Source organism: Corvus kubaryi, unplaced genomic scaffold (genome assembly GCF_017639235.1).
Source record: "Corvus kubaryi isolate FWS band 111438036 unplaced genomic scaffold, C.kubaryi_AGA036_p1.0 split3-73, whole genome shotgun sequence".
NCBI classification, from domain to species: Eukaryota; Metazoa; Chordata; class Aves; order Passeriformes; family Corvidae; genus Corvus; species Corvus kubaryi.
Genome location: NW_024582091.1, coordinates 11585359 through 11613064, shown reverse-complemented (window position 1 = coordinate 11613064; position 27706 = coordinate 11585359). Strand labels below are relative to the sequence as shown.

At 37.3% G+C, this 27706-nt stretch overlaps 1 protein-coding gene across 5 annotated transcripts in view; it reads left to right on the top strand.

Annotated features, from left to right (window-relative positions):
- The window catches only part of COL12A1 (collagen type XII alpha 1 chain), a 101168-nt gene extending 81482 nt beyond the window's left edge, over nt 1-19686 (top strand). For 3 of the 5 annotated variants that reach the window (XM_042016354.1, XM_042016351.1, XM_042016350.1), the window contains 12 exons: nt 759-812; nt 1335-1430; nt 2871-2924; nt 3844-3897; nt 5082-5135; nt 6236-6307; nt 11925-11960; nt 12070-12136; nt 13702-13890; nt 14928-14996; nt 16036-16206; nt 18607-19686. In XM_042016354.1, the coding sequence (XP_041872288.1) occupies nt 759-812; nt 1335-1430; nt 2871-2924; nt 3844-3897; nt 5082-5135; nt 6236-6307; nt 11925-11960; nt 12070-12136; nt 13702-13890; nt 14928-14996; nt 16036-16206; nt 18607-18788 (1098 nt within the window). In that variant the 3' untranslated portion in view covers nt 18789-19686. Of the gene's footprint in view, nt 1-758; nt 813-1334; nt 1431-2870; nt 2925-3843; nt 3898-5081; nt 5136-6235; nt 6308-11924; nt 11961-12069; nt 12137-13701; nt 13891-14927; nt 14997-16035; nt 16207-16585; nt 16592-17356 lie in introns of all 5 variants that reach the window. The other 2 variants (XM_042016352.1, XM_042016353.1) reach the window with 2 other exon arrangements.
- Nucleotides 19687-27706: the final 8020 nt, after the last annotated feature.

Here is a 27706-nt window from a genome sequence, read left to right as displayed (position 1 = left end):
TGTGAAACAAATGTCAGTCAGAGGCATAGTTTCTATCAGCATGTCCATAACATCGTGGTAATCCATCCCCTTTTCATCAGCTCCTACCACATCTACTTGTTTGTATGATCTTTTCCAGTATTTCCAGTGTGATCACTGAGAATAGCTCCTCATTGTTTGATAGGCTGAAAGGCTCTGGCCTAGTCTCTTGCACATCATGTACAAGATATTTTTAATGGACTGTAAAAATATTTTTCCTAAATACAGAGTCAAGATTTCACTCCAAGAAAAGATTTTTCACTCTGTCAGGGAAATAAATTACTTTATTTTTTATGTGGAGGGAGAGTAATTTATGGAATGGACATACTCCTACAGATTGCTTTGAGTAGTAGGGAGTTATACTCAGCCCAGTAGTTGTATTTTGAAGCTATCAAAAATGCTGCATAAGAAATCTAAAGTCCAGTTAAGTTGTCTGGTAATCTACCAGAGAGGTATTCAGAGACTTTGATGAATATAAATGTAAGTTTATGTCTGCAGAAACAAAAATCAAAATAATAATTTTTCATGGGCTGAATTGGCAAGGCTGAAGTTGATGTGGTTTCCCTTAGTTCCTGATGCATATTTTATTCTACTACTCTTTTTAGCAGTGTGATCTGTACACTTCAAAACTTTGGAGCTTCACATAGGAGTTTGTCAGGGGAATTCATAATGCACACTAGTAATATGCACCTTTGCTTTCTGTCTATAAAATACATTTTTTTTCCAAATACTCAATTTAGGGTGGCCCAGGCGCTAAAGGCCCCAGAGGTGAAAGGGGTTTGACTGGATCATCTGTAAGTATGTTTCCTAAAATGCATCTATAATAATGTTGCCACAGGCTTACTTGTGTGAAAATTTTTATGTTTAGTTTTAGGCTAAGAATGGAGATTGAAAATTCAGTTGAAAATATGCCTTTATGTTACTTTTGTGCAGCCTATTTGAGACTATATATCATAGTCTGTGTAGCCTCAAAGGCATTGACCACATGTCAGGATACTGGGATTACATGCATCAGAGTGTTAATACACACTGCAGCATTATTGTTCTCTCCTCTGTACAGAGGAGATGACAATACTTCTAATTAGCACTGCCAGAGGGCATGTACTGGCCTGAGACTGCCAACATGAATCAGAGAATAGCTTATGAAAGGGTATGCCTCTCGAACAATGTTTGTTCTATTTCCACCATTGTTCTGAAGTCTTGAATGTGTCTCCAGGCTTCTGAGTTACCTTAAGTCTCTAACCCAAAGGATTTTGCAGTTACGGATTTCAGAAGGGATTCTCATTTACAATTTTGTTTCAATTTTCTGCTTTAAGGGTCCTCCTGGTCCTCGTGGTGAGACGGGTCCTCCTGGCCCTCAGGGTCCACCAGGTCCACAGGGTCCCAATGGGCTGTCAATCCCAGGTGAACCGGTGAGTGGACCTTTTGAGTGCCATCAGCGGGCAATGTATGTGGAGCCAGAGCTGTCCATGGGGGTGGTGGTCTTGGGAAGAGGGCAGCACCTTTGCCCGAGTGTTCATTTGTCCCTGTTCCCAGCAGTATTGTGAGACACATGTCTTTCTGAAACAAGTCTGTTAATACAATAGCATTTTCTGTCCTGAATGGTGCATGTGCTTATGGGATTGTAATGAAGGGACAGAGTCGAAGTGCTGTAGTGTAAGTTGTGCTACTCTGTTTTCAGCCTTAATGGATTTTCTGTAGAGTTGCTAGGCATTTCAGTTTAAGGACTCAAAACTGTCAAACTGTGGTACAGCGAAATTAAGCATGCAATATTACTTTGAAGACTTTCTCACAGACTTACATGTTCAACTTCTATTTTCTGGCTTAAGTCAGTGGCTAGGGGTTTTCTTTGGCAACAACATCCATGTTTTAGCAAGATGCTCCTTCTGATTTCATGTGCATGCCTTCAAAGCCAGAGTAACTCGTATTAACACTGATGAAGTTTCATGTGTTCTGGTTTTTATAGAAGATAGCATATATAACTCTTTGTCTGCATTGTGAATGTATTAAGGCTGCTTTTGCCATATTTTAATAAATAATCACCCTAAAAGAAGGAATATAATTCTGATGTTTCCTATTTAAGATCAACTCGAATTTTAATATATTCAGGAGCTTTTTTTATGAAGTCTTTGCTCAAAATATAAAGTTTATGGAAAGCAGAAGTGATGTCTAATTACATGCTGTGTCATTTTTCATTTTTTCATTTGAAAATTGGTTACCTGTTCCATCTGCAATGAAATTTGGTAAATGGAAAATAAAATGTACTTTAAAATAGACATTATGAATACCTTCTGCTTTGTAAGGACAAATTAGAATGATTTTTTTACCCTGTGTAGAACTCTTTTCATGGTTTTTTTTTGTTATATACTGGAAGGAAAAACTTAATCAGGATGATCTGGAGGTACCAAACAGCAAGAAAGGACAAACAATCCTTTTACATGTGTAATACAAATAATACATTTATTCATCACACTCACTTGAAAAAGTCTGTAGAATGAAAACACCAACATTTGTGGAATTTCTTATTAGCTAACAAGAATTTAGAGCATTTTTGAGTCATGTAGTTTCATTTTTCATATCAATTGTGATCCATGTTCTCAGTGTATGTTTATAAAATTTTTGATTAGTAACAGTTGTTAATGCTGGATTATTGTGCAAGCCACTGTAAAAAAAAATATTGTATTGTCAAGTTTAGCTCATGTGTATTTATAGACTGTGCATTTATACCATGTGCTGTAGCATATATGGAAGGCAAGCTAGTTGTGAAAGGCAACAAATTGCTTCTTTATATGCTCCTACACATTGTGTCCTGGAAGTATGATGTATTCTGTAATCATTTGTGAAAATTATAGGGTCGCCAAGGAATGAAAGGGGATGCTGGCCAGCCTGGACTACCAGGGCGATCGGTAAGTCAACACGTAGACAAGATAATGTAATTTTACACTATTCCTGATGCAGCCTGGCTGCTGGCCAGCTGTCTTTGATGTCACTAGGAGTCAGAGGCTCTTCTCCCTAAGCCATAGTTTTGGAAGCATAGTTAGCTTACACTTAGAAATTTGAAATGTAGGAAATAGTAAACCATTCAAAACAGCAAAAGTGAAAAAACAGCCGTGCTTTGTTGCAGTGCTTGGTCAAGCCAAATGTCCTTCTGGACAGTTGTGAATGTACAATGACAGACCACTGGATTAGGAAGAATACTCTGATAATCCCCCAGGAAGGTCTCTCATCTTCTGGCCACTTTCAGTTAAGTGTCTTCCTAAAACAAAGATTGCAAAATCTTTGCTGAGCCCTTCTTCAGCAATGTTGCCTAATTACTTTCTGCTTTTGGAATTCAAATGGCCGTGCTACATTAATTGTATGCTTTCTGAAAGAAGCAAGCAATATTAAATTTCAGTTATGTGCAGGTTTCTGTATTGTAAACTACAATAAAATAATTGGCCAAATTTAGATAATCTAAGGTCATTGATATGCACACATGGTGATATAACAAATATTCCTTGGTTACTATATTGTCCTTAATTTTACTGATGATAAAAATACTAAATGAAGAATGCTTAAATGTTGTTGTGGATTGAGTTTCAGTTATCAGATAAGGTCAGTCATGGGCCAAGGGCCTTGTATTCTTTACCTGTTTCATTAGTCCTTATAGCCCTGAGTAATACACTTTTAGGGAGTAGTAATGTCCTATAGGAAGCAATGCTACATGTTAGTGTACAATGAGATTAGACAGAAAGGGGGGGAAGAACGTATGTACTTGAGATATATGGAATGACATAGCAGTGATGTTCTGTCACAGAGACAATTTCTCACTCTTTCTCCCTCCAGGGAACGCCAGGTTTACCTGGTCCACCTGGACCAGTGGGACCTCCAGGAGAAAGGGTAAGGTTTCCTCAGTTTATGTTCTGAAAAGACCAAGTAATGTCATTTCTGTGTTTTGTTGGATTTTTTCCCCTTCTTTATATATCTTTCCATTTTCAAATGTTTTTTCAAAAGGAGTCCTTTTATCAGTATCCCTTCTGGAGAGACAGAAACAGAAGGGTTGGAAACACCTCAGGGGTGAAAACCTCCCCAGACAGCAATCGTTAGCCAGATAGCTTCTGGAAAGATTGCCCTGCTCCCTCCTCCCCTGACTAAGTTCTCAGCTGCCTTCACCCATAGAGCAGTATGTCCCCTGAGCAGGGCTCTGCCAGGGCACTCAGCCCTGCTGTCCTCCCCCCTGCTGCAGGGGATCCCTTTGAAACTGCTTATCTCAATGTCTGGGAGATGTCATATTAGTAAGGAATCTGTCTGTGCCAAACTTACGTCAGGTTTGCTCCTAAACCTTTGGCTATCTGGAGCTAAGAACTTTTCTTTGGATGGAGAATTCTGAAATCTCTTCTAATGAAGGGTGTGTACACAGGTATTTCATTGTGGTTTGTTACAATTCCTTTCTTCTAACCGGGGTCAACTAAGTAAATCTGTTTTGTTGTCACAGTGGAATATCACCTTTAAGATGACTGAAGGAATGATTTGCCTTTACAGTCAAAATTAATAGCTGATATATGCATTTACAGCTGTCCTTCAGTGGGAGTTGATAGTTTGAAATGAAAACAGACAACTGTGTGATAGCCAGTTGCCAAAGAGGATACTGTTGGATTGGTGGGTCATGGACCATCAACATTAACTCGTGAATGCTATCTTTGATTACTGAAATGGGATTTCTCAGCATTCATTCTTTCAGGGGAAATATCTGAGAGGGAGGTGGCTCTCCAGTTAAGTAGAAACCTGTGATTCTCCAACTAAACTGTGAATGAGAGAACAGTGAAAAGAGATATTTTACTCCTCTGGGATAAAACGATGATTTATTTTCTTAAAAATACTAAGATTGATTTGGTTTTCAGTTTATCATCGAAAGTGTCTGAAGCTCATTGTTCCATAGCTTTCTCTAGCATGAGTTGTGATAGCTATTTTATAACTTATATTGTGGATAGGTTTTAAAAGAAATGATAGTAGTAATCAGTAGTATTGCAATTATATAATCGTAAAGGCCATTTTTCTCTAATCTTGCTTCTGTTTTTGAATAGGGTTTCACAGGAAAAGATGGTCCCACAGGTCCCAGAGGCCCTCCAGGACCAGCGGTAAATATAGTTGTGTCTTTGATATACTCTGAATTAAGAGACCTGAGCCAAGAGAGAGCCACATGGACATTTTCCATTTCTGTCAAAAATGAAATGGATCCTTTGCTTAATTTCCTAAATGGGTTTGAAAAACTCTTGGTAGAAGGTGAGCAGACAGCTGGACAAAGCATTTATTCACAAACATTTGTAGCAGTAGTTTTGAAACAGATTTCTGCCGGGGTAAATAAGGGAAGAACCAGTTTTTCTGGTTCTTTAGCCATGATATTTAAATGCATGGCTAGGTCTTCTGAAACCAATTGGCTTATTGCTTGTACACTGGTGAAAACAAACACTGTTAATACAAGTTTTTCTTGACAAGAGTATTTGAGGATTAGTTTTTGCTTAAAGAGGTGCTTCATTGTGTTTTGTGGGACCATGCTAGAAAAGAGGCTGGCTGTTAGAGAAAAGTATTTGTTGAATCAGACAGCCTGAGATCGGCAAGTTGCTGCAGCTCCATGTCACCGGGTCCAAACTGTAGCAAGTTGGAAGATGCATTTCCGGTAGGCAAATGCACACAGAGCACACATTTGCATTACATATATAGACAGCATTCTCTAAGGCAGGGTATTATTTGGGCTCCCCCACAATTGTCTTTCTCATATTCCTTTGTGAATATACAGATGAGCTTTTATCACATAATCTGATACTTGTCTTTTAATTTTTTGTATATATCTAGTATCACTAGAACGACTTCTATGGTCTTCTTGTTGTGGATTTTTACTTGGATCACAGATCTGCTAGGTGAACCTAGAAGGACAAACTGCTTTTTACTGCTTTAGGAATTTGCCATTAAGAATGATACCAAAAACATATACATGCTCTCTGCATCTTTTGGTGCTGAAATGCCTGTTAAACTATGGTGTTACGTAAAAGAAGACATTTCCATGAAGAAACAAACTGTTTATTCCACAAAAAAAATTTCAAGCCTGATATGTACCTAACAGAAAACAGCCCAATAGGAACCATTTTCAGTCTTACTTGGACTCAATACAGTAACATATTTCTTATTAGTGCTTAGGTTGTGTATTTCTACAATTCATTTTCCATGTCTTCTGCTTCAGGGTGCTCCCGGAGTTCCAGGAGTTGCTGGCCCAAGTGGAAAACCAGGGAAACCAGGAGATCGTGGGACACCAGTAAGATAATGATACACTTAAGAGTATCAAATTTAAAATTATAGTCTGTTTATGAACATGAGACTTCTGCTGCTTTAAATAGTTGTCTTGCATTTATGATGGTGGTTAATACAGTGGAGCTGACCTAAACCCACAAGCCTTTCTTTAAAAATAATTTTATTTTTACAGTATGCCATTTTGCTGAGTTTAATAGTTGGGGCTGGAAATTGTGGTCTCTTGTTTCCACTAAAAAGACTGTAGGCTATTATGTGCCAAGACATATATTCATTCCTACACTGCATAAGCGTGAAAAACTAGGTCACCAAAATGATTGTAAAGTCTTTACATTGGTGCGTGTGTGTGTAGTAAAAAAGTGATAAACTGCTGAAGGTGGACAATCTTTGATAATATTACATAATCAGTTCTGTTTTGCAAATGTTTCGTGCTTTTTATAATGTTATTTCAAAATTATTTAGGAGTGGTTTCTGTGGGTTCTATTCAAACTTTTAAAGTGCTTCCTGAAAAGGGAGAAAGAGGAGGAGGTGCTGCCTCCCACCAACAGTTTCAGGAGAAATTTAATTTGATTCATTTATAGAATCTCTGAGAAATTATGCTTGAGTCAGGAGTGGAGACAGCAAGCGAAATGAGAAGTCATTCATTACTTGTGAATAATGTACGGCAGTCATCTAGAATTTTCCATCCTGCTTCAGTGAAGTTGTATATACAAAAGCTGGAAAATTTGAAAGGATATATAGTAGACTGGGAAACTTGATGGCCATGAAGTGGAAGCTCCCAGGAGTGCCTGGAAGATGGGTCATTTCCTCATACACACATCTGTGTTTGCTGGACTATAAATTCCATTTCTCCTTGTAGTAGAACACATGGAGTGTCTTAGGAAAGTCTTGAAGCTTTCCTGCCTTTAGATATGCATTGTTAATGGGATATTCTTGCTTGGTTACATGCTGAATAGACACAGTCGGAGCACAAAGTGCTGTGCTTTGTTCACAAGGGAGCTTTAAGTTGTCAGGTGTATCTGATTTTTCCTTCACCTGGGACAATGGGTAGCTGACCCAGTTCAGAAGCAAAGATCTGCAGGTAAATAATGTGTTTAGAAGGAAATCTGGCTACAAGACCAGTTTCAAGTCTTTTGCAAAGCAAGGCAGTCAATTCCTGTCCAAGCACCCTGTCTAAATTCTCTACACTCTAATTATTAAAGGTTCTTTTCAATTAGAAGTACATTTTTTTCCCCACAGTTATTGCACTTTCTTGTAATAGGACACTGCACATCATATTTACCATTTCTAAAGTTTCTAGAACAGATCCCAGCAGGAATTCTGGCTTGTACCTTGCACAGATGTTTTATCAGATTCCTGGTGGACAGAATTTCAAGGCCTTCCTTTGTGTGCAGTATTATAGTTGCCAAAGGTGCGGCCTGACAGCCAAATGCAACTTGCACTGTCATGAATCATAGTTCTGCCTGAAGAGAAAGATAATGAGGCTTCACATTGCCTCTGGTAAATACAAGGAATAAATAATTTTTGACCAGATCCTGCCATTTTTTCTTCTACCTGAACAATCTGTATTGCTAGTACTATTAAATGAAAGTCAGGAGAAAGACTACAAACCAAGGGATATTGTATTCCAGGTAAAAGGTATAAAAGTACCTGCAAATTATGAGCAGCCTTGGTGTTATGAAGTTATTTCCAGTGAACGTGGTCAGCTGGAGCTCCTTCCTGATGTATCCAGTACCACTCATGTGCTAAGCTGAGGCAGAGCACACCATAAACATTTCTCTACCTCACTGTGTACTTAATACTAGAACAAGTATATCCTAGAAATGTTAACTGAATTTTCATGGAAATAGGAAATTTGGCTTTTTGATCTGCTTACAAGTACCCCCAAGAGAAACTTAGGTGTTTTTCCAGTGTAGTAACAAAATGACTGAAAAGGGAACAGTAAGAGCACAAAGGAGTTGGTAATTTATTGAGAACTGAGTGCAGGCTATCCTAGAGGAGACTAAAATATCTGTCATCTGTCTGGTCAGAGAGTGAGAATTCCATAACAGTTCATACACATATCGTAAGGTAACAACCATCAAGAGTAAGAAAGACTTGTTAAACTAGAAGAGGATATTGGTTCAAGAAGAAATGGGTATGTTTTCTATGAATAAATATAATGGGAAATTGAAGATCTTGGACTATTAGAGAGGAAAAGTTCCGGTACTTGTTGTTTTATAGGTGTGTGACTGAAAACAGTAACAAGGGGTAGGTAGACCAAGTTGTGTTAAGGTAGAGCTGTCCCGTTTATAAAACAGACTCTGTGACAGCAGGGTCTGACTTTGTTGATTTAGACGGTTCCCAGGGAAAAATGCAAGGCATTTAGATTAGTAAGTAAGGTGCTATTAAACTGATGCCTCCAGAACCAAATAAACTGCGAAAACCTTCTGAGGGTAGTCCAAGTCTGTTGTGAGTTATATGCAGGTTTTGAGAATTTTGCATTCTCTGCTGCCATGTGTTCATTGCTCTTGCATCCATCTATGCAGATGTCCTAGATGAAGTCTCAAAAAGACACTGCTTTGGGAGCAATGAGCTGGTGGTTCTTGAGGGGAGCAAACATTCTTTTGGGAAAAACAATTGAGCACATTATCTTTAAAAGTAAAAATAGCAAAACTTCCTTTGTTTTGTCCTCCTTCAGCAGTAGAACTATGCTGCAGCCCCAGCCTTCATCCCACAGCTCAGAAAAAAATCCCACATGCAGCATAAACCAGCTTTTCCTTGCACTGACCCCAAGTGACTCCCTCATTTCGGGATATCAACAAAACAGAATGCCAGCAGCAGCTGCTGTTTCTCAAAACGCTGTCAAGCTGTTGGCTAAAGCGCACTTTTTTGTCTATTAAAAGAAAATAAACTGAAATTTAAGAGGCATATAGCCAAGTGGGAGGAAGATGCAAATAGCAACTCAGTAATTGCAGTTGTAATTATTTTTTTGAAAGTTTGTTTCTGAAATATCCAGGTGGAAAATGCACTTTATTGCTAGCATGGCCAGTCAGCCTCTAATCTTCAAATTTTAAAGTTAGTTCCAAATAGCTTGTAGACTTCCAGCCACAAGGCTGAATTAATGTGTGTTTGCAAGGTCACAAATTGAAGAATGGGGCTCATTTTATTTAAATGAATTTTAAAATTGACTGTGTGTTGCTTATAATGAAGGAATGGTGTTAGCATTTTCCTCACAGGGCAACCTTTGTTGTCGATATTTTGGAACAATGTTAGTGCTTTTGTTACCAGAGCACCTCCCTGTCTTACCAACATGACTTGTAGTTGAAGACAGCCCGAAGATCTTTTCTAGACCAGTCAGCAAAAATATTTCCAGAAACAGCATATATGATTTGAACATTTTAAGTTTGCACACTTTTTTTCTCTTCTCTTCTCTTCTCTTCTCTTCTCTTCTCTTCTCTTCTCTTCTCTTCTCTTCTCTGTGCAAATGTTCTGGCAAGTGAATTGGAACATGCCATTTAAGTAATTATCAGGATATTTTCAGGATAGTAGATGAGAAATCTGATTTATAATGCTTGGATTTACCTAGTGAATAAATAAAAGATGTACTGTATGGTTTGATTCTCATGGAAGGTTGTACTATGAAAGCCTTAGAATGAATGAGAATAAAACAAGCAGGTATTATAAATATATACAGAGCAGAGAATTTCAAAGGAATATGCTTGCAGAAAATAGAAAAATTGTCAAGTTTCAAATAGAAAGAGAAGCATGAATAGTTTTTAACCATTTTTCACCCCAGATTTTCGTGTTATAGACTAGTGCAAGTAAAAAATGAACTGAACTATGGTTCAGTTCAATGGATATTTCATGTACATGTAATAGTTTATGAATGAGATGCTAATGTCTGTTTATTTGGGAATCAGGTATCTTTTAGAGCTTCAGTACATCATCATTTACCACAACGTTAATTATTGGAGAATGACAGACAGAAATGCCTTATTTTCCTGATGGTTTTGGTTGTTACCATTTATTTATGTTATGGCATTTACAAGTCCATAGTCTGTTTCAGCATGTAGCTGTAATAAGCTAAAACTAAAAACCAGACATTTCCCTGTGGACTTCACAGAGTAAGAAAAATATAGATTAAAGATGAAAGGACAGAAGGGAAAGAATATTCATCAGCTTCATGGGTATATTTTGTACTTCTTAGCAGCTGCCTCATTGGTGGCATAATTTATTCCAATGGCACATTTATGGTGTCACCATTCTAAATCTTTCATTTGAATATGTACAATTAATTTTGCAAGAATGATCTGTTATTCATGATGCAAATGTACTGTATGACAACTGCTTAACTCAGTGATGGATGAACTGTCTCATATTTTCTGTGGCATGTTATGGGGGTAGGTGTGTGCAACTGCAGCAGAGAAGCTCAGAGAGTACACCGAGTTTGCACCCTGACATACCCCACGGGCATTTGTCTGCCCAAACCCTCAGTAGAAGTCTATGAAACAGTGTCACCACACTTGAGAGGTGTCTTCTGTGACCTCAGTGGAATGATCTAGTGTCTCGTGTTGTTGAAATTAATTGCGGGTACTGTAGGAATGTTATGAGAAACAGCTGCAGCCCACACTTGGCCTTTGCTTTGTTAATGGTGATAAATAGATTCCTTAAAGAAATACTACAGTGTAAAAAGCAGTAACACTCAGGATGTGTGTATAACTATGTGGAGAGCCATGCAGAGCAGCAGATGAGCAAACTGGTCTTTCACCTTTGAAATATGCTTTACGTTCAAATAGTAATTTAGGCTAGAAATGAAAATCTATATAAACTCATGCTAGCCCCCTCATTATTCCTGGTGTTTTAGATATGCACATACATATATAAAAATTAGAATCAGTCCTTCTGGTTTGCTTCTTGCATAGTACTCTTGAAAACTGAAAACCCCGCAACCACTAAACTATTCAAAGGCAAATGGAAAGTGCTGTTAGAGAAAAGTTGGCAACTGTTAGTAATTGTAAGGAGCTGAAAATAAGACTTCTATGAGACCTTTCTAAGACTAGAAATGGTTGAGAATTAAGAGGGAAGCTGTCATTATAAATAGAATAAGCACTTAATGCCATCTATCTCCATGTTATGTGTCATCTCTGCATAACTCTATTTCACTTAATGCAGAATCTCTTTCACATGGGTTCATGAGGACTACCCTACCTTGACACGTGTTATTCTTCCTAACTTACCTTCTTTAAGGATAAGTTGTCTTAGGACTTAAAATTAAAGTCATATATAACTCATACAACACCATTGACCATTTAGAGAAATGTGATGCTAGAAATTCAACTTTGAAATTGACAGTGTGATCCAAGTGTCAGAATACATCCATTTTTTGGTCCTTGTTTGAATTTTTCCTTCAGATCTTTTGCTTCTGCATCTGTTGGTGTGTTTTATGACAGACAAAAGATCATTGTTTCTCCACTCTTTTCTGACACCTGTTTTAGCATCTCTGAAATGAAAAGTTCAAGGAGAACCAGATCTTTCTTCTTGAAGGAGTAAAATTTTTTTATAGAATTGCACGTTTCAAACCTATAGTTGGCGTGAAACAACATAATCCTTCAGTTGCTTAATTTTTACTTATTTTATTTTAGGGTACACCTGGAATGAAGGGAGAAAAAGGTGACAGAGTAAGTCTGTTTAAAATCAGTTTTTATAATTATTTTTAAGTTAAACACTGTGTCTTTAAAAGTACAAACACTTGCTAATAAAACACTTGTTTTGCATTTGATTATTTAGGGTGATATTGCTTCTCAAAACATGATGCGAGCAGTTGCAAGACAAGTTTGTGAACAACTGATAAATGGTAAACAGTGTTGCTTGCTTTGTTTCCCATACTAATTTACTACTTTGTTAAAAAGAGACAACAATGGTTGAAATTTGAAGTGACAGACACTGGCCACAGAGCATGGTGAGAGCTTAACCAATCTGATAGCTATCCAATGCAAATGATTTGGTGGAAAAAATGTAGCAGCAAGTTTTTGCCAGATCCAGAGGCTAGATAATCACAGAATAACAGAATAAACTGAGTTGGAACTAATCTGTGACCTTTGGAAATACATATTCAAGTCTAACATTCTAGTGATGTTCCCTTTGTCATTTTGGTCCAAAATGACTTCATCTTTGCAATAAAATCAGTATATATTTTCTCATTAAACATGTCTTATCTTCAAGAGAAGGGAATCAGTGAGAAAAAGGATGCTCACCGCAGATACCTTGCCAGTGGGGAAAGACAGATGAGTGATGGGTAAATACTGTGCACAGAATCAGTGGTGCTACGCAAGTAAAAACAATATTTATTTGGAGATGGACTTTGAATTGAATTTCAGTCCTCTACTGCCACATAGTGCAGCTCTGCAGCCCATGAAGTTGTTCTCTATAGAGGCTTTCTCTCTGACCCTGTAGCAGTGCTTATGCTATCAGTAGACCTGCCAAGAAAGACAGAGGCAAATTTGTTTTAATATTGTATCTATTATAAGGGTAAGTGCTGACTGAGGAAAACAGATATACCTGTTGTATCATTAAGAGTGCTTGTGCACAGGGAGGAGGACAGTATGTCCCTTAAAATGTCTGTGATGGTTGCTTATAAAAACATGTCTATTAGTTAGTCATCACAGAAGAAGGAAAGTTACATTCGTGAACACATTAGGCTTACAAATAAAGATATCATACCCAAGATATTTTAATATCTCTTTGAGCATTGCCACCTTATTTTTTTCATGTTCAGCTGATCTCTTCAGTGTTATGCTAGGATTATACACATTATACTAATCAGGTGTGTCTCTCCATTCCTTCCTGCATAGTTTCAAAATGGTGTTTCTTTTGTTCACACATCCTTTTTTTGGAAATGAAATTTTCCCATATGCAGAAGGTATATAGGTACAAGCCTGTGCATCCTACAGGCTTAAGAAAATGACTTCATTGACTGTGCTGCTAGCTCCACACATGAATAATTTATATTGCCTGTGGTAGCTGCAGAGCTCTGAAAGTATGTAGAAATGTGATACTACAGTTTTAGAAGTGGAGCAAGTCCTTTCTGTTCTTCAGAGTAAAAGCAACCTCTAAATAGAACTCTGAGAGTAAGAGTATTGCAAAAAAAAAGCCTCTTTTTTTATTTTAATAGTTCGATGATAAATTTTTTAAATGTCATTGGCTTCCAGAATCTCCCTTATCTTTCCTCCCTGACTTTCTCCCTCCTTCATTTATGTTCAGCCTTCTTATCAGATGTTCATCTTAAGTCTTTCTAATTCATCTGTACTAATTTATTGAATGGGAACAAGAATAGGATTTAATTAAGAGAGATAATATTTTATTCCTTCCCACTCTGATAAAAGATTTGCACTCATTTCACATCTTTATTTTCTTTTGAAGGTCAAATGAGCCGGTTCAATCAAATGCTGAATCAAATCCCGAATGATTATTATTCAAACCGTAACCAGCCAGGTCCACCAGGTCCACCTGGCCCCCCAGGAGCTGCTGGGACAAGAGGAGAGCCTGGACCTGGAGGAAGACCAGGATTCCCAGGACCTCCTGGGGTCCAAGGACCACCTGGTGAAAGAGGTGAATAAATTCCAAGGCAGCTGTACTGTGGACATAGTGCAGGGGCTTCCAGAGGAGCAGTCTGCTCCCTTTACCATGTCAGACTAGGAAGCCCTGCTAGGTCATTGGGATTGCCTGAGGGACACTGGTGATCTGAAAGACAAGGTTAACTAGATCAGTGCTTTCCTTTCTCTCTCTTGCTCAGGTTTCATGAAATACAAATTGGTGTAACATTTTGGCTGCTGTCTGAGGCTTCCACATAATATCCCAGGAAAATATTCTCAGAATTCTTCTGGCACCAAACAGCTGCATCTTGAAAGGCTGTTTGGAGTAACACAACTCTTTGCAAAATAGAACACTGATTGAGAGAGAAAATGAGTCATTAGCACATATAAAATGTAGGAGTTTAAAGAATTAGATCAACATCCTTAGCTCTTTACAATATTCTGAGGGAGGGAAGCAACTGAACTGAATATGACCATATGGGTAAACCTACTTTATGGCTATCTTGGATCACTGCAATCACATGGGGTGTCTGTAGTGTCCTATGTTGTGTCCTTTGCTTATTTGAACTACTCTACTATAGCATAGGCTCAGTGCTGTGGTTTTTTGCTTATATTTTATATACTCGTTAAAAAAGGCTAGGAATAAATCAAGGAATTCAGGAGAATTTCCTAAACTTTTTTCATTATAACTGTTCCTAAGAAAGTGTAACACCTCCTTTATGGCATAAGTATTAAAGATTGAAATATCTTCTCATTTTTAGTTTAAAATAATAGGGTTCTGTGGTGTTCTCAGTATCTCAAAACTTTTCTATGTTTGAGAAAATTTATTCATATTGTAACCTCTGCATCCTATTTTATTTTTAGGTTACTATATTTATATCCAAATTATTTTCCCAAATTCACATTTGAACATTTGTAGAACATAAATTTTAACCACTCTTGTTGCATTAAATAATGGGAAGTAAATATTAATGTTAGTGAGAGAGTGTGAAGAAATATTTGTTGATGTGGTTTCCTTTCTTTGATTGTCATTGCCTTTTTATTATTCTGTAGGAATCCCTGGAGAGAAAGGTGAAAGAGGGAGTGGATCCCAAGGACCACGAGGTTTGCCAGGACCACCTGGTAAATATTTTTGGTTTAATCAGATTACAGAAAAGTAGGAGAAAAGCAAACATTTCTTCATAGAGAACGAGGCTAGATATGGTGAATGAACACCCTTTACTCTGTCCACTTCATGTTTTTGGCATGTATTAGCATTTACTCTAATAAATTTGTAGGAAACCCCAATAAAAATAGCAATTTAGAAAGACTTTTGGATGTGGCTGGTAGGTATTTATCTTTTAATTTAGTCATCTGGCGTGCTTGTTAATGTGAAAATTTGTTTCATGAAAATACATTGTCCAAATATTTGGCAGATATTTTTCATAACTCTTATCAGATGATTCTTTTGTAGTACCTCGTTTTGGTTTTTTTTTTTACTTGCTGGACTACAAAATACTCCCACATGCAGAGTTACCAGATAATAGAGACAGATGATTTGACTATTAGTTTTGGGTTTTGTATCATGAAATTCTCTTTATGCCTTGGCATAAATCAGCTGCATCACTTGTTTCTGCTTGTAGTTTACTAGGCTAAAATGGTTTTTCATTACAGGACCATAATATGCTTGCAGCAAATTGTAACCTCAGTTACTTGAAGCTGTACTTTTCTGCTAACCATAATAAGACTGGTTCCAAAACAAACATTACCTCATCTATCCTGGGGCTACTGGGCAGTATAATGGATGTACTCCTATATTTTAATTGAAATCCAGTGTGCTTGTCTAATCTAGTAGTTTCCCTTGAGATCATCATGTCTTACACAAACGGGAAATTAACCAGAGAATTCATTGATGTTTCTTTACTTGGCTCAAACCTTACTAAATTAGTTTCTAAGAATAAATACTTAAATAAGCCACACACAGAGAAGCAACTCATGATGAGTCACATTTCTAGATTTCTTTTGTTTTTCTTTCTGTTGACCCCCATACAGCAACAAAGTGCGAGTGCTTTCTCACCAAAGACAGCCTAGGCTGTGTAGTCTAGACAGAAGTATAGTTAGCTGTTTTATCAAGATGGCTCTTAAAGAAAGCAACCTCCCAACCTCTCAATTCTAAAATTAGGTCCACAAGGAGAATCTAGAACTGGTCCACCAGGCTCCACAGGATCACGAGGACCACCAGGGCCACCAGGCCGTCCTGGAAATGCGGGTATTCGGGGTCCCCCAGGGCCACCAGGATATTGTGATTCATCCCAGTGTGCTAGCATCCCTTACAATGGCCAAGGATTCCCAGGTAGGTTAGGAACAACTTAACCTTAACCTTGCCTTAAATAGCCGTCACAGATGTGGCTGTTCATATTGAGCTGCTTTACATGAGACAGTCCTGCTAATCTGAACTTACTGTCGGGAGGAGATGGTTGCCGTGAGCAGGCTTGCCTCATTGTGATGTGCAGTTATATGAGCAGCCATTAAGACTTTGGTGTAGGATTACTTGATGTTATGCATGGTTTATTTTAAATAGGAAGTAGTGACTAAATATTGTAGTCTTTTTTTTTTTTTTTTTTTTTAATGTAGATGGTTACTAGCTGGTAATGTTGCTCATAGGATTTAAGTGACCAATTTCTTCTCTTCTTTTTTCCCCCTCTATCACCACCCCTTCCAATCGTCTTCAGAACAAGGTTGAATTCTCCATGTTTCTCTTGAAAAATTAAAGGAATGCTGTGGTTGGCAGTTTCCATGTGTCTCTTTTAGAGCCATGTCAGAATTATTTATACAAAATTGATTCCTGAAATAAAAATTTTCCACAAAGGAAATCTATTTAATGATAACAGTGCAGACAACTAAAAAGCACCACTGTCCTACAATATCTACCAAGTTAAACACCATGGAGTCTGATTAGCCTTGAGTCATTTAAGCCTTCCGCTTTGTGATGTAGCTCAAAACAGTAGGCTGCTTCTGCAACCAAAACAGGAAGGGTCATAGTGACCACCAATTTTTGACTGGAAAGATTCTAATATATTTTAACATGGGGATCCTGCAGGACCACAGTATTGTTAACAAATTAATATGTATGCCTTGCCAGATCTCAAAATCAGTGTATGTGATACTACTATTGGATATGGTTTGCTGTTAGTGTAATTGTGCATGTATCCATGAAAACAAAAAGAAAAGAATATATATATATATGTACACACTTGCAGACTCAGTGATACTGGTTAAAGAGCCAGGTGGTTGTGCAGATCTCACAAAAATTTATTATTTAAATGAAAAATAAAGAAAATTGTACCTGTGATTCAGCAGTGTTTTTTCTAGTAAGCAGCTATGTATACATATATAAATATATGCCTAAGACTTAACTGTTATGTATTTAGTTGGATGGAAGTATGTTTTTGCACATCAGATGGACTTTTTAAAAGACTAACATCATCTTTGACCTGTTTCAGGTTTCGGCTAACACATTTTCTAAGTCGCCAGTGCTGCTTACAGTTTGAATACATGAAAATCCTGTTTCTGAGATGTTTGCGCACGTGCTTATTAGAAAATGAGTCCGTATGGATATTTCACCACGGATATGGTTCTTGAACCATGTTGACCTCATAGAACGGGGAGATACTTTTACTAACACAACTCGTGAATGAGATAAAGGACAGTGATATCAATTCATTAAGCCTATTGCATTTCAATAATAAAATAGACAGTCTTTCTTTTTTAAAAAATACCTAGACCACCAAAAACCTCAGTGGTGAAGGAGGCTTGTAAAACTACTAACCAGCAAAGGTAATGCCATTAGAAGAGAGAAAGATTTAACATGGAAAATGAGAAATAACTTATGTAAATAGTAAACTAATTGTGGCTTGTAAATGATTTGTATGGGACTGTATCCACTAAAATCTGTTAACAACTCTACGTGATACTTTTGCATAAAAGCCTGCTGCTGCTTGCTATATGCCAGAATAACATCTTTGACAACTTATGAAACCTACCTGTCTGTTGCTTGTTACCAACATGTCTGAATTGGGGCATATACCTTTTTTTTATGTGTAATCTTGTTGGACCTGTAACTGCAGTTATAAATACCAAAGTTTTATAATTATTTTTCTTCTGTTTTGCTGTAGTTTTTGGTGTTCCTGAAGCACCAGCTGTAACTCGGTTTGTTACGAGGAACAGCACGAGAAAGTGACATGTACTGTATATTGCCGCTGGTGATAGTTATGTCTACACTTACTTTCCCATTCTCAGAGAAAATTAGTATATACCAAACCCATCTCTTCATTTTACCTGCTCCATGTCTTCTATTAATTATGCAGTTTAAAATAAAGCCCAATGCTTAGATTTACTGAAGTAGCTGTAAAATAGTAATTTTATTTGATTTGCTTTGGTTTTGTTTGGGTTTTTTTAAATAGTTTTACCATGATTTGTCCCTTGCCTAATTTATGACTCTTTCTGCACTGTTTTGTGTATTATAAATACAAAGCCTTTCAAGATGAATTTTAAACCTTTTATTATTTTACTGCCAAAAAAGCATTCGTGAGCAAAACTGAGAAACACCCCCAGTGAACTAATTATTTATATATTTATTATATGAAAATAAGGTTGAACTAACATTATGTAGACAGACTAACTTTCATTGCATATGTGGATTCAAAGACATGCGATAACTATTATGTTCAATCGGACAACTATTTTCAACCAGAACCATACGTGCCTGAAAGTGGACCCTATCAGCCTGAAGGTGAACCCTTTATAGTACCTATGGAGTCAGAAAGGAGAGAGGACGAGTATGAGGACTATGGAGTTGAAATGCATTCACCAGAATACCCTGAGCACATGCGCTGGAAAAGATCACTGTCAAGAAGTGCAAAAACAAAACCGTAAAAGATCTGTATCTTGGTTTGGTTTGTTTTGGTTGGTGGTTTTTTTGTTTTTTGCTGTACTTGCATTTGCAGATACACACACGGAGAGTGCAATATTGCCTTTTGCAATATGGCTTTCTGGTCTTTTCATATCAGACGCACCCCTGTTTTGTATCCTGCTTATGTGGGGATAGCAATGTGTGTATCCAAACACTTCATGTTGCTCTGGAAATGCTTGTAAAATACTGTTGCTTATAGTGGTTGCATACAGATTAAGGTGTGCATTCAGTTATCCCAGTGCTGCCTTTTCATTTAAATAATATAAAAACAAATACATTAAAAAAAACCAGAAAACAAAACAAAACAAAAATAACCACAGAGCTGTTGCAAATTTTCTAAGGACTTTCTGCTTTAGCTCTACATTTTTCTTCTTTTTCAAATGCATGTTTTCAGTTCAGTCAGATCACAGGTCTGCAATATCTAGTTAAAAAGAAACAAAAATTTCCCTCTCCTTCCAGTATCACTGTAATTTTCTTCTAAGTTACAATCTGCAGAGCATATACTGCTCTTATACATCTCCTCTAAACACCACAAACATTAAGTAGCTGAAATCATTGTATCAACTGGATACAGTTTAATAATGCCTGAAATCTCCTTGTTTGTAGACACAGTTACATTTATGCCAAATTGCAGTCAATCCTGCAGAGATGGAATTGCATGTTTATGTTGTATATTTAGTATGGATTTTTTTTTCAGAATACAATGTTTCTTAGTTACCGAAAGCAGTTGGAAATTGTTTGCAAGACTATGGATATAGAATTGCTGCTTTTATATTTTAACTGCAAATTGTGAATTTCACTGCCTTATATTATTTATTTCTGAAATGAAAGAGGCATTTTTCAATAAAACTACTGAAAATTTATGTGTCTATTCATTTTTTGAAAGGCATTGTGGGACTAATATATTTGTATTGTATTAGTGTTATTTAGTCAATCATCTGAAAATGCCAGGTATCAAAAATTAATTAGAATGGGAATAGTCTAATAGGTATTTGGGCTGTGGTGGCTAGAGGTGGGTGGATGAAAGCAGGAGATGCCTCCTCTGTCTGAGGTATGAATAACTTTTGAGAAATTCAGTCTGCAAGGCATTTGGTAAAGAAAATGAGATCAACTGTGAGGATTAATTGCTGTCTTTTGGGAGATTTCTGGTGGATGGCTGCTGCAGGTGAAGAGAGGCTTTCCACCTGAGGAACTACTTGCACTGCAGAGAGTGCCTAAAGCTACATAACCTCTAATTCCTGGTGTGCTGTGAGCATTGTGGCAGCGCTGACATTAGCAAATAGCTTGCCTGAGGAAGCGGGGGTGTGGTGTTTGCTGAGTTCCATCCTTCTGGGACTATTTGTGAGCTGGCTCCTCCCTGCTTAGGAGGTATCTGTGTTCACACAAGGTCTGATCACACTGATGGCTGAGATGGAGCTTTACCTACAGAGGGTGATAAGAGTGACTGGGGAAAGAACAAGAGTGGGCCAGAAGAGTTACTTGCTAATTGAGGAGGAGAGAGTGGACTGGTGGTGGTCCTTCTTATCCACGGTCTCTTAATTGTCTACCTTATAAGTAGAAATGGCTTTTGCCATAGGACCTGGAGCAAAGCCTTTTGACATAACTGGGAAATCTGGAGCTCTGTTTCTTAAGATCATGCAAGACATCTGTCACAGAAGTGAAGCTAGATGTTCAGGCTGGCTTCCTGATCACTGAATTGTACTCTGCACTGGGAGCTGCATGGCAAATTTTAGTGTTCACAAATGGAAATGACACAACTCCATAGACTGCCTGCCTGGTTATCAGTGAAATGAAATGCAAACAAATGGCATTTCAAAGAGTGATCCTGATTACAGCCATATGCCTTTTAGACTGTAAGTGACTTCTTCTGGGTTGAACTGAGGAATGTTTAAAGAACAATCCGAGCTATTAATTCTTTATGCTTTTTTCTAAGCGTTCAGAGTTGGTATCAAAAACGTTCTGCAGTTTCATGTACGATAAAGAAAGGCATGTGTTTGGCAGAAAAAAAAAAGATACTGGTAGAAATTTGGAGAAGTTAATGAAAACATCTATCTGACTTGTATTTAAAAATAATGACATCTTGCATTGATCTCCCATCTGTCTTTTTTTGGCATTGTGTGTCTCTAGGACAAGTTTAACTAGATGCCCATGTCTTCATTTGAAAGATTCCTTTCTGTCCTCCAAACAGAAAATTTTACCTTATTTAAAGCATATATTTTAAATTACTTTTTATTTCTTCACAAAATACACCAAATGCATGCCAAGGATGCCTTGGGTTTTTTTTTGTTCTTCATTGATATCAATCCTAATAGAGATACCACTGTTTGATGATCTGGTGGCCTGAAATATTTAAACATTCAATAAAACCTGAACTTATTGGTAGTCAATACATTTTTATGGACAAAATTCTGCTCTGTAGAATTACATCTGTAGATTTACATCTGCAGATCTGCAGGGTAGATGTAAGCTCTAGGTTATGTGCTCCCTGCAGTCACAGAATTGTGAAGTATGAGTCGTGACCATCTGTGTACTTGAGATAAGTGCTGATAAGCATTTATGTTTCATTTAAAAATCCCCATGATCCCCAAAGCTGATTAACACTTCTTTCACCTGTTTGACATGAGCCAGGTTTCTGACAGTAAATTTTGAAGCAAAAAGAACTTTCACTGGCCCATCCAGAATATTAAGAGAATACTTTAGGTGTTTGGGCAGCTTATAAATGAGTGTTTACTGTTTGAGGCCAACAAGGAAGAAAACTTATTTCCAGGAATTCTCAGGGGAATGACTCTCAGGAGGTGGTAGGGCTACTGATGACACTTCTGGGAAAGCTGTTGCAAAGCTGAGCCAAAGAAATACTGGAAAAATACAGATTCAATGTAAATACAAACAGATTTCAGTTCTTGAATATCTCATACACAACTGAGCAGTTTATATAGTCTGGCAGTTTTAAAGAAGGAAATTGTTTGAAAGCTGAATTTTAATTGCATACACATTTCCTCTCATTTTGGCAAAAACTATGGATACAAACAAGCAGGTGGGAAAGGGTTGCTGCTTGCTTGAAATCAGTATGGAGCATTTCATAGGCTGAGGGAGTTGAGCTTGTTCAGCCTGGAGAAGAGATGACTGAAAGCGGACCTCATCACTGTCTGTCAGTATCTGAAGGGAGGGTGTCAAGAGGAAGTTTCCAGGCTGTGCTCAGTGGTGCCAAGCAACAGGACAAGAGGCAATGGGCAAAAACTGTTGTACAGAAAGTTCTACCTGAATATGAAGAAGACTTTCTTCTTTACTTGTTAATGACTGAGCACCGGAACAGATTGCCCAGAAAGAGTGTGGAGTCTCCCTGACTGGAGATATTTAAGAACCATCTGGACAAAATCCTGTGCCATGTACTCTGGGATGACCCTGAGCAGGGAGGCTGGACCACATGACTCACTGTGATCCCTTCCAAACTTACCCATTCTGTGACTGTGATTCTGTGTTTACAGAGAGGAACTTAATGAAGACAGTCATTGTCCCACACATCTCTGCTCAGAGAGCAAAGTCTTTGCATTTCTGATAGCATGGATAGCAAAACTGCAAAAATACCCAGAGAACATTACTGATTTATGGAGGCTAAATATTGTGATAATGCATCACTGCTGAGATCTTTGTGCAATAGTGGGCAAAAATGGAGTGAAGGAGAGGATGCAAGAGTGCTGTCCTTCAGTTTTACTTTTGCCGTGGTTTTGCAGTAGTCTCTTGAATGCCCTAGTGCTGACTGCTCAGAGAGACTTATAAAAGGAGACGATAAAGGGACAATAACTGATTTGGCCAGATACAAAGAGTTTCAGAAAACAACGCAAGCCATTGATCTTTGTTCCCATGAAGGCCCCTCTTTGTATTAAAAAAAAGTAAAAAATATATATATTAGTGATAACTTGATCAATCTCTATAGATCTTAAAGGCAATAATTCTGATTAGCAAGTTTTGAAAATAAATTATTCTGTGGAAAACACATTAGAGAAGGCACACAATTCTTGAGGTTGCCCTTGCTCTTATGAAGTGAAATGATGTGTTGGCATTTTTTGACTGCAGCTCAGAAATGGGAGAACATTTTGGGAAGATGTTGCACTGCGAGAATAAGAATTGTTTTCATGTTAGTTTTTAAATAAGAATGAACACATTTTGTATAATTTTATTTTTAATGTACCATTGAACCTACTGATATGAAGGTAGTTGTATTTCTGGTATTCAAAGTCAAAAAGATCAGACCAGCTTATAGCCATCAAGAAAACACAGCTTCTGATAAAGGGTTTGTTTCCTTCAGTATCCTGCAGAAAGCCTCAAATTTTTGCCTTGACCAACTAATAAAAAATGCTTACTGATCACTTTCATGCTCTGGAAAAGGAGTTGGGGATTAAAAGAAATCCTCTTGAATGCTTCTCCACATCTGAACATTTCTTAGATGACATTCAGCTAAAAAGAATAGAATCCAACAGTGATTTTAGTGCTCGTACACTATTGGCATCTGAAAAAAAAAATGCTCAGTTGCACTTTCATTGATTTGTGCTTAATATGTTTCCACTTTATTGTTTTAGTTTGTTTGTTCAATCATTGAGCTAACTGTGACAATTACACCTCAGACAGTGATTGTGAAATTCTCTTGTATGATCAGCTATGTTTTTTCCACCAAATTAATGAGGTTGCATTTGTAGTCCTGCTTTGAGTGAACAAATCTGTACTCTAAGCTTGGGGATTCAGAAAGACCTTAGTAATCAGATATTTTCCTTTTGATGAGGAAATGCAGCAAGACTGTATAAAGATGTCACACAAGTGCTGGTCTCAGTTTCATTTCTGTGTCAGCTTTGTGGTTATGAATTTATTCATCCCTGAACACTCCTGTTTGTTTCTGAACAGTTTGTAAAGAATAGTTTTGTGCCCAGTTTGACTCCCCCTGCCTGTCACTCCTCTATAGGCAGTCCATGATGTCTTGAGGTTTTTATTCATTACCACTGTACATTTTCTTTGCAAAACTCATATTTATTGCTTCCTGGGCCCTTGCAAGCTACTCGATGGATTTTCAAGTGTTCCTAAAGTTTTAAGAACATGACATTTCTGGGTGTTTACTTTGAGACACCTGTTGATCTCTGAGTTTCAGGAAGCAATATGGCCCTAATAACTTGGCCTCTTTAACCAGCCTTGTTATCTTCCAAGTCACTACAAAGATTATTTTTATAATATTAAATATTGAATATATAATGAAAATGGGACAGAGAAGAAATAAAATACTTTCTGTTTCTCATTTTCAGAGCGTGTTATCCCTGTCAAGTTTTGAAGTTAAAAATAATGAAGGAGATTTATTTTCTTCCTTGATCTATAATGAAAGTAGACAAGCTTCAGATGCACAGGAAATACCAGAAAGAAGAAAACAAAAGCTGTATCTTTTTCCTTTAGAGAGGGCACATATCCAGGGCCTACTGTCATGAACTTCACCAGAATTATTGGTCTCTGAGCAAAAAAAAGAACTCCAGTATTGTTTAAAAACAAGTATTCCTGTCTGGGATAAGAAGAAGTATATAAAACTGATAAATACTTTGAGTAATACCCATTTTGCAGCTGCCAAACTGAAAAAAATATGAGACATTTATCAGTTTTAGTGCCCTGATGTTTATGCCTCATAGCAACCTCTACAGGAAAATTGCAACACTTGATTTAATGTTTGCAGCTTTGGGTTCTGTTCATGACAATGAACATAGCAAAGTAGCTAAGATTACTGTACACTGTACAGGAGCGGTTTTCTCTCTCATATTATGCCAACATGTCCTGCCTGGCACGGTGTTCCTTCCCTTCTTCCGTGCCCTCTTTCCTCCCTGAAGCTTATGAGCTGTTCCCCACTCTAAAGGCCTCCTGCCTGTTTAGCTCCGGGAAATATGAAGGATAAGGACACGTTACAGCTAGTTCATCTGGGCAAGACCGAGGTGGTGCAGGGGCTGGAGCACCTGCTGATTGCAAGAGCTGGGCTTGTTTAGCCTGGCAAAGTAAAGTCTGGCAGTCAGGGATCCCTCTGCTGTCTTCCACTCCCTTTGCCTTCCTGCAATTCCAAGCACTTGTTTAGTTGCTATTTTTCTGGCAGTATATGAACAAAAAATATTAAGAAAGTTTCTAGAATTCCTGAATCATGTACCCCATGTGACTTCCATTTTGCTATTACCCATCTTGCATCCAAAACTCTTAAGACAGGATCGGACACAGAGTTTTAGAGTTTCTTATTGTTGACACTTGTATAACTCTTGGCCTTTCCAAGTCTCCCTACATCTTTTACACTCCTGTTGTAATAGATTAACAAGTGGGAAGTCTTCTGGGTAGATTATATTATTTTCTTCTTATAAGTAGCTACAATTTTCAACTATGAAGTGAGAAGGTTCAAGACATGATTTTAACCCAAATATATTACTTCAATGCAATGCCAAGGAACAAAAGCACTTTTTGGTGCACTGGAAGACAGTGGAAAATAATGTTCTTTTAACTGCAATGGCTTTTAATCTTAACATTTTTTCTCATTGTGGGTAAATAAGAAAAGATATAAAACCATAACCAAGGTTTAAATAAAAAGCAGGAATCCCGGCCGAAAATCCATTCTTAGATGTTTATCCTTTAATTTTCAGTTCCAGAAATCCCGTTCATGTGAAAAATGTCAGCATAACATCAAATAAAGTGTAATCTGCAGGCTTGTTTTCTTTGGCAGTTCCTCAGAATACCATGAATACACTCTGTTGTTATTTGGCAATGCCCTTGTCTACAGTATAGTTGACAGAAAATGCCTGTAAACTGTAAAATCCCAGCCAGTGCATCCTCTAAGGTAGTATCCTGTGGTTAAATTTCTCAATCTCCTGAACCAATCTCTTTTCAGTAGCAACAAAAGTCAAAACAGCACCAAACATTTCCTATATCTGCTCAGTTTCTCAAATACATGTCTGAAAGATGTGTCTTCCTTTTATGGCACTTGCTTCCCCACAAATGAGACAAGAAGTTTTCCAAAGAAATGGGTGCAGTTTTTGGAAATTTGAAGAGAAACATGTTTAAATGTATAGAAAAGATCAAAAGCTTTACTTAGACAGTGGCACAAATATAAAAACAGAAGTAAGATGTATACACTTTAAAATAAATGTACTCACCATCCCTTCCTGGCAGACAATACACAGACAAAATTTCTGCATATTCTAAAAATACAATAATTGGAATCAGAATGTTATTGATATTTTTTCAAAAGGGAATATGCTAGAAATGTGAATGATAGCTATATCCTGCCTTATGTACCAGTATACAGATATAATACTAGAAATGTAGAGTGGATGAGAGTCACAGGCAGTTTTTATAAATAGCTATTTTAGACAATTCTCCTTAAATTAGCTCTAAATGGAAAGTCATTAAAGGAGAAATAGATGATACTCTTTCAGCCAAACACTGACTGTGTCAGAAGCAATATTACCGATTTCCTGAACTAAAGACTTTCTTTAACAACCCTACTCATTCAGCTGTGTGGCTGACTCAGTCCATTTGTGATATGTCTCAACCTCAGTCTAACTGCATTACTCAGACTTGCCACTCATAATTTTAAATTTCTTTTACATGAAAAAAAACCCCTCTTTTCATATCTCTGAATCATTTTATTCAGAGGTGAATGGATAATATTATGAATAGATATAGATGTAGATATAGATATGAGATTAGGTATCACAAGAAGAGTTTTTCCTATTTTCTGCATAGCAGTGTCATGTATTTTAATAGATTCATCTTGCACATTAGAGTAAACAAAGAGTTCTTGAGGTCTTGAAACAAAAATATATTATTAATTCCTTCTTAAAAGTACTTCTAAGATGGTCTCATAAGATGTGGTGGTGTTCAAACTGAACTTAGAGATGCTAGAGAGGTAAAACACCCTCTGGATGGGCATATGCAAGAAAAGTCTAATTTCAGATCAAGGTATAGGTCTTACCTAGAAGTGGTCAGAATAAGCGGATCTCCCTTATTTTTATTACCTGTTAACCGTCTTTGTCAGACTTTGTTCATGTATTGAAAGGCTTCAAAAATGTATGCAGGCCAAAATAAAACACATTGGTTTTATGGTAACGTACAACACCATGAGTTTCACTAAAATATTTCCCCTTTTGGCAGAATGCTTCTGGGATACCTAGGCACTCCACTGCATCGTAAATTAAGAAAGTGTAGTCAACTGTGCTTTTAGAACCCCAGAAGATCCAAATAGCTTATATTTCACGTGTAGAATGGCTTTGTTTTCCCCGTGTTTTGCATTCTGTGTAAACAGAGTGAATAGAATGATAAATTATGATCTTTATCATAAACTATGATCATTATGATAAAATGTGTTTTGTGATTCTTAAGTTGTATATTCACTGCCATGTCTTATACACGTATTTCTCATATACAACTGATTTTGCTTTTGCAGTTTTAAGAATGGCTCCAGCTACAACAGCTGAGAAGATCTTAATTTATTACCAATATTGTATGACATTTTGTTCCAGTTTTCAATTCACCTTCCTTTATATGCTATATCTGACTGTATTCTTGCTAAACTTTCCCCAGGTCCCACACCTACACAAAATGCTGCAAAAGGATACATATATCTAAAGCTGAATGAATCAATTCAGCTTTGGCAGCCAAAATTTACAACCAGCATTTTTCACTTAGTATGCAGACTTTTGGCACATTACATTGGACTATGATTATCCTGTAACATTAGTAGCATTGTGCATTGTACTGTGGGAAAAGCCACATTTCAGTGTGGTGGAAATTCCACTGGAGAAAGAACTAGTTCCTTCCAAACCAATTGAGTTTTGCCTTTAATAAACTCATTGGAAATGGATCAGCACGGAATTTCATG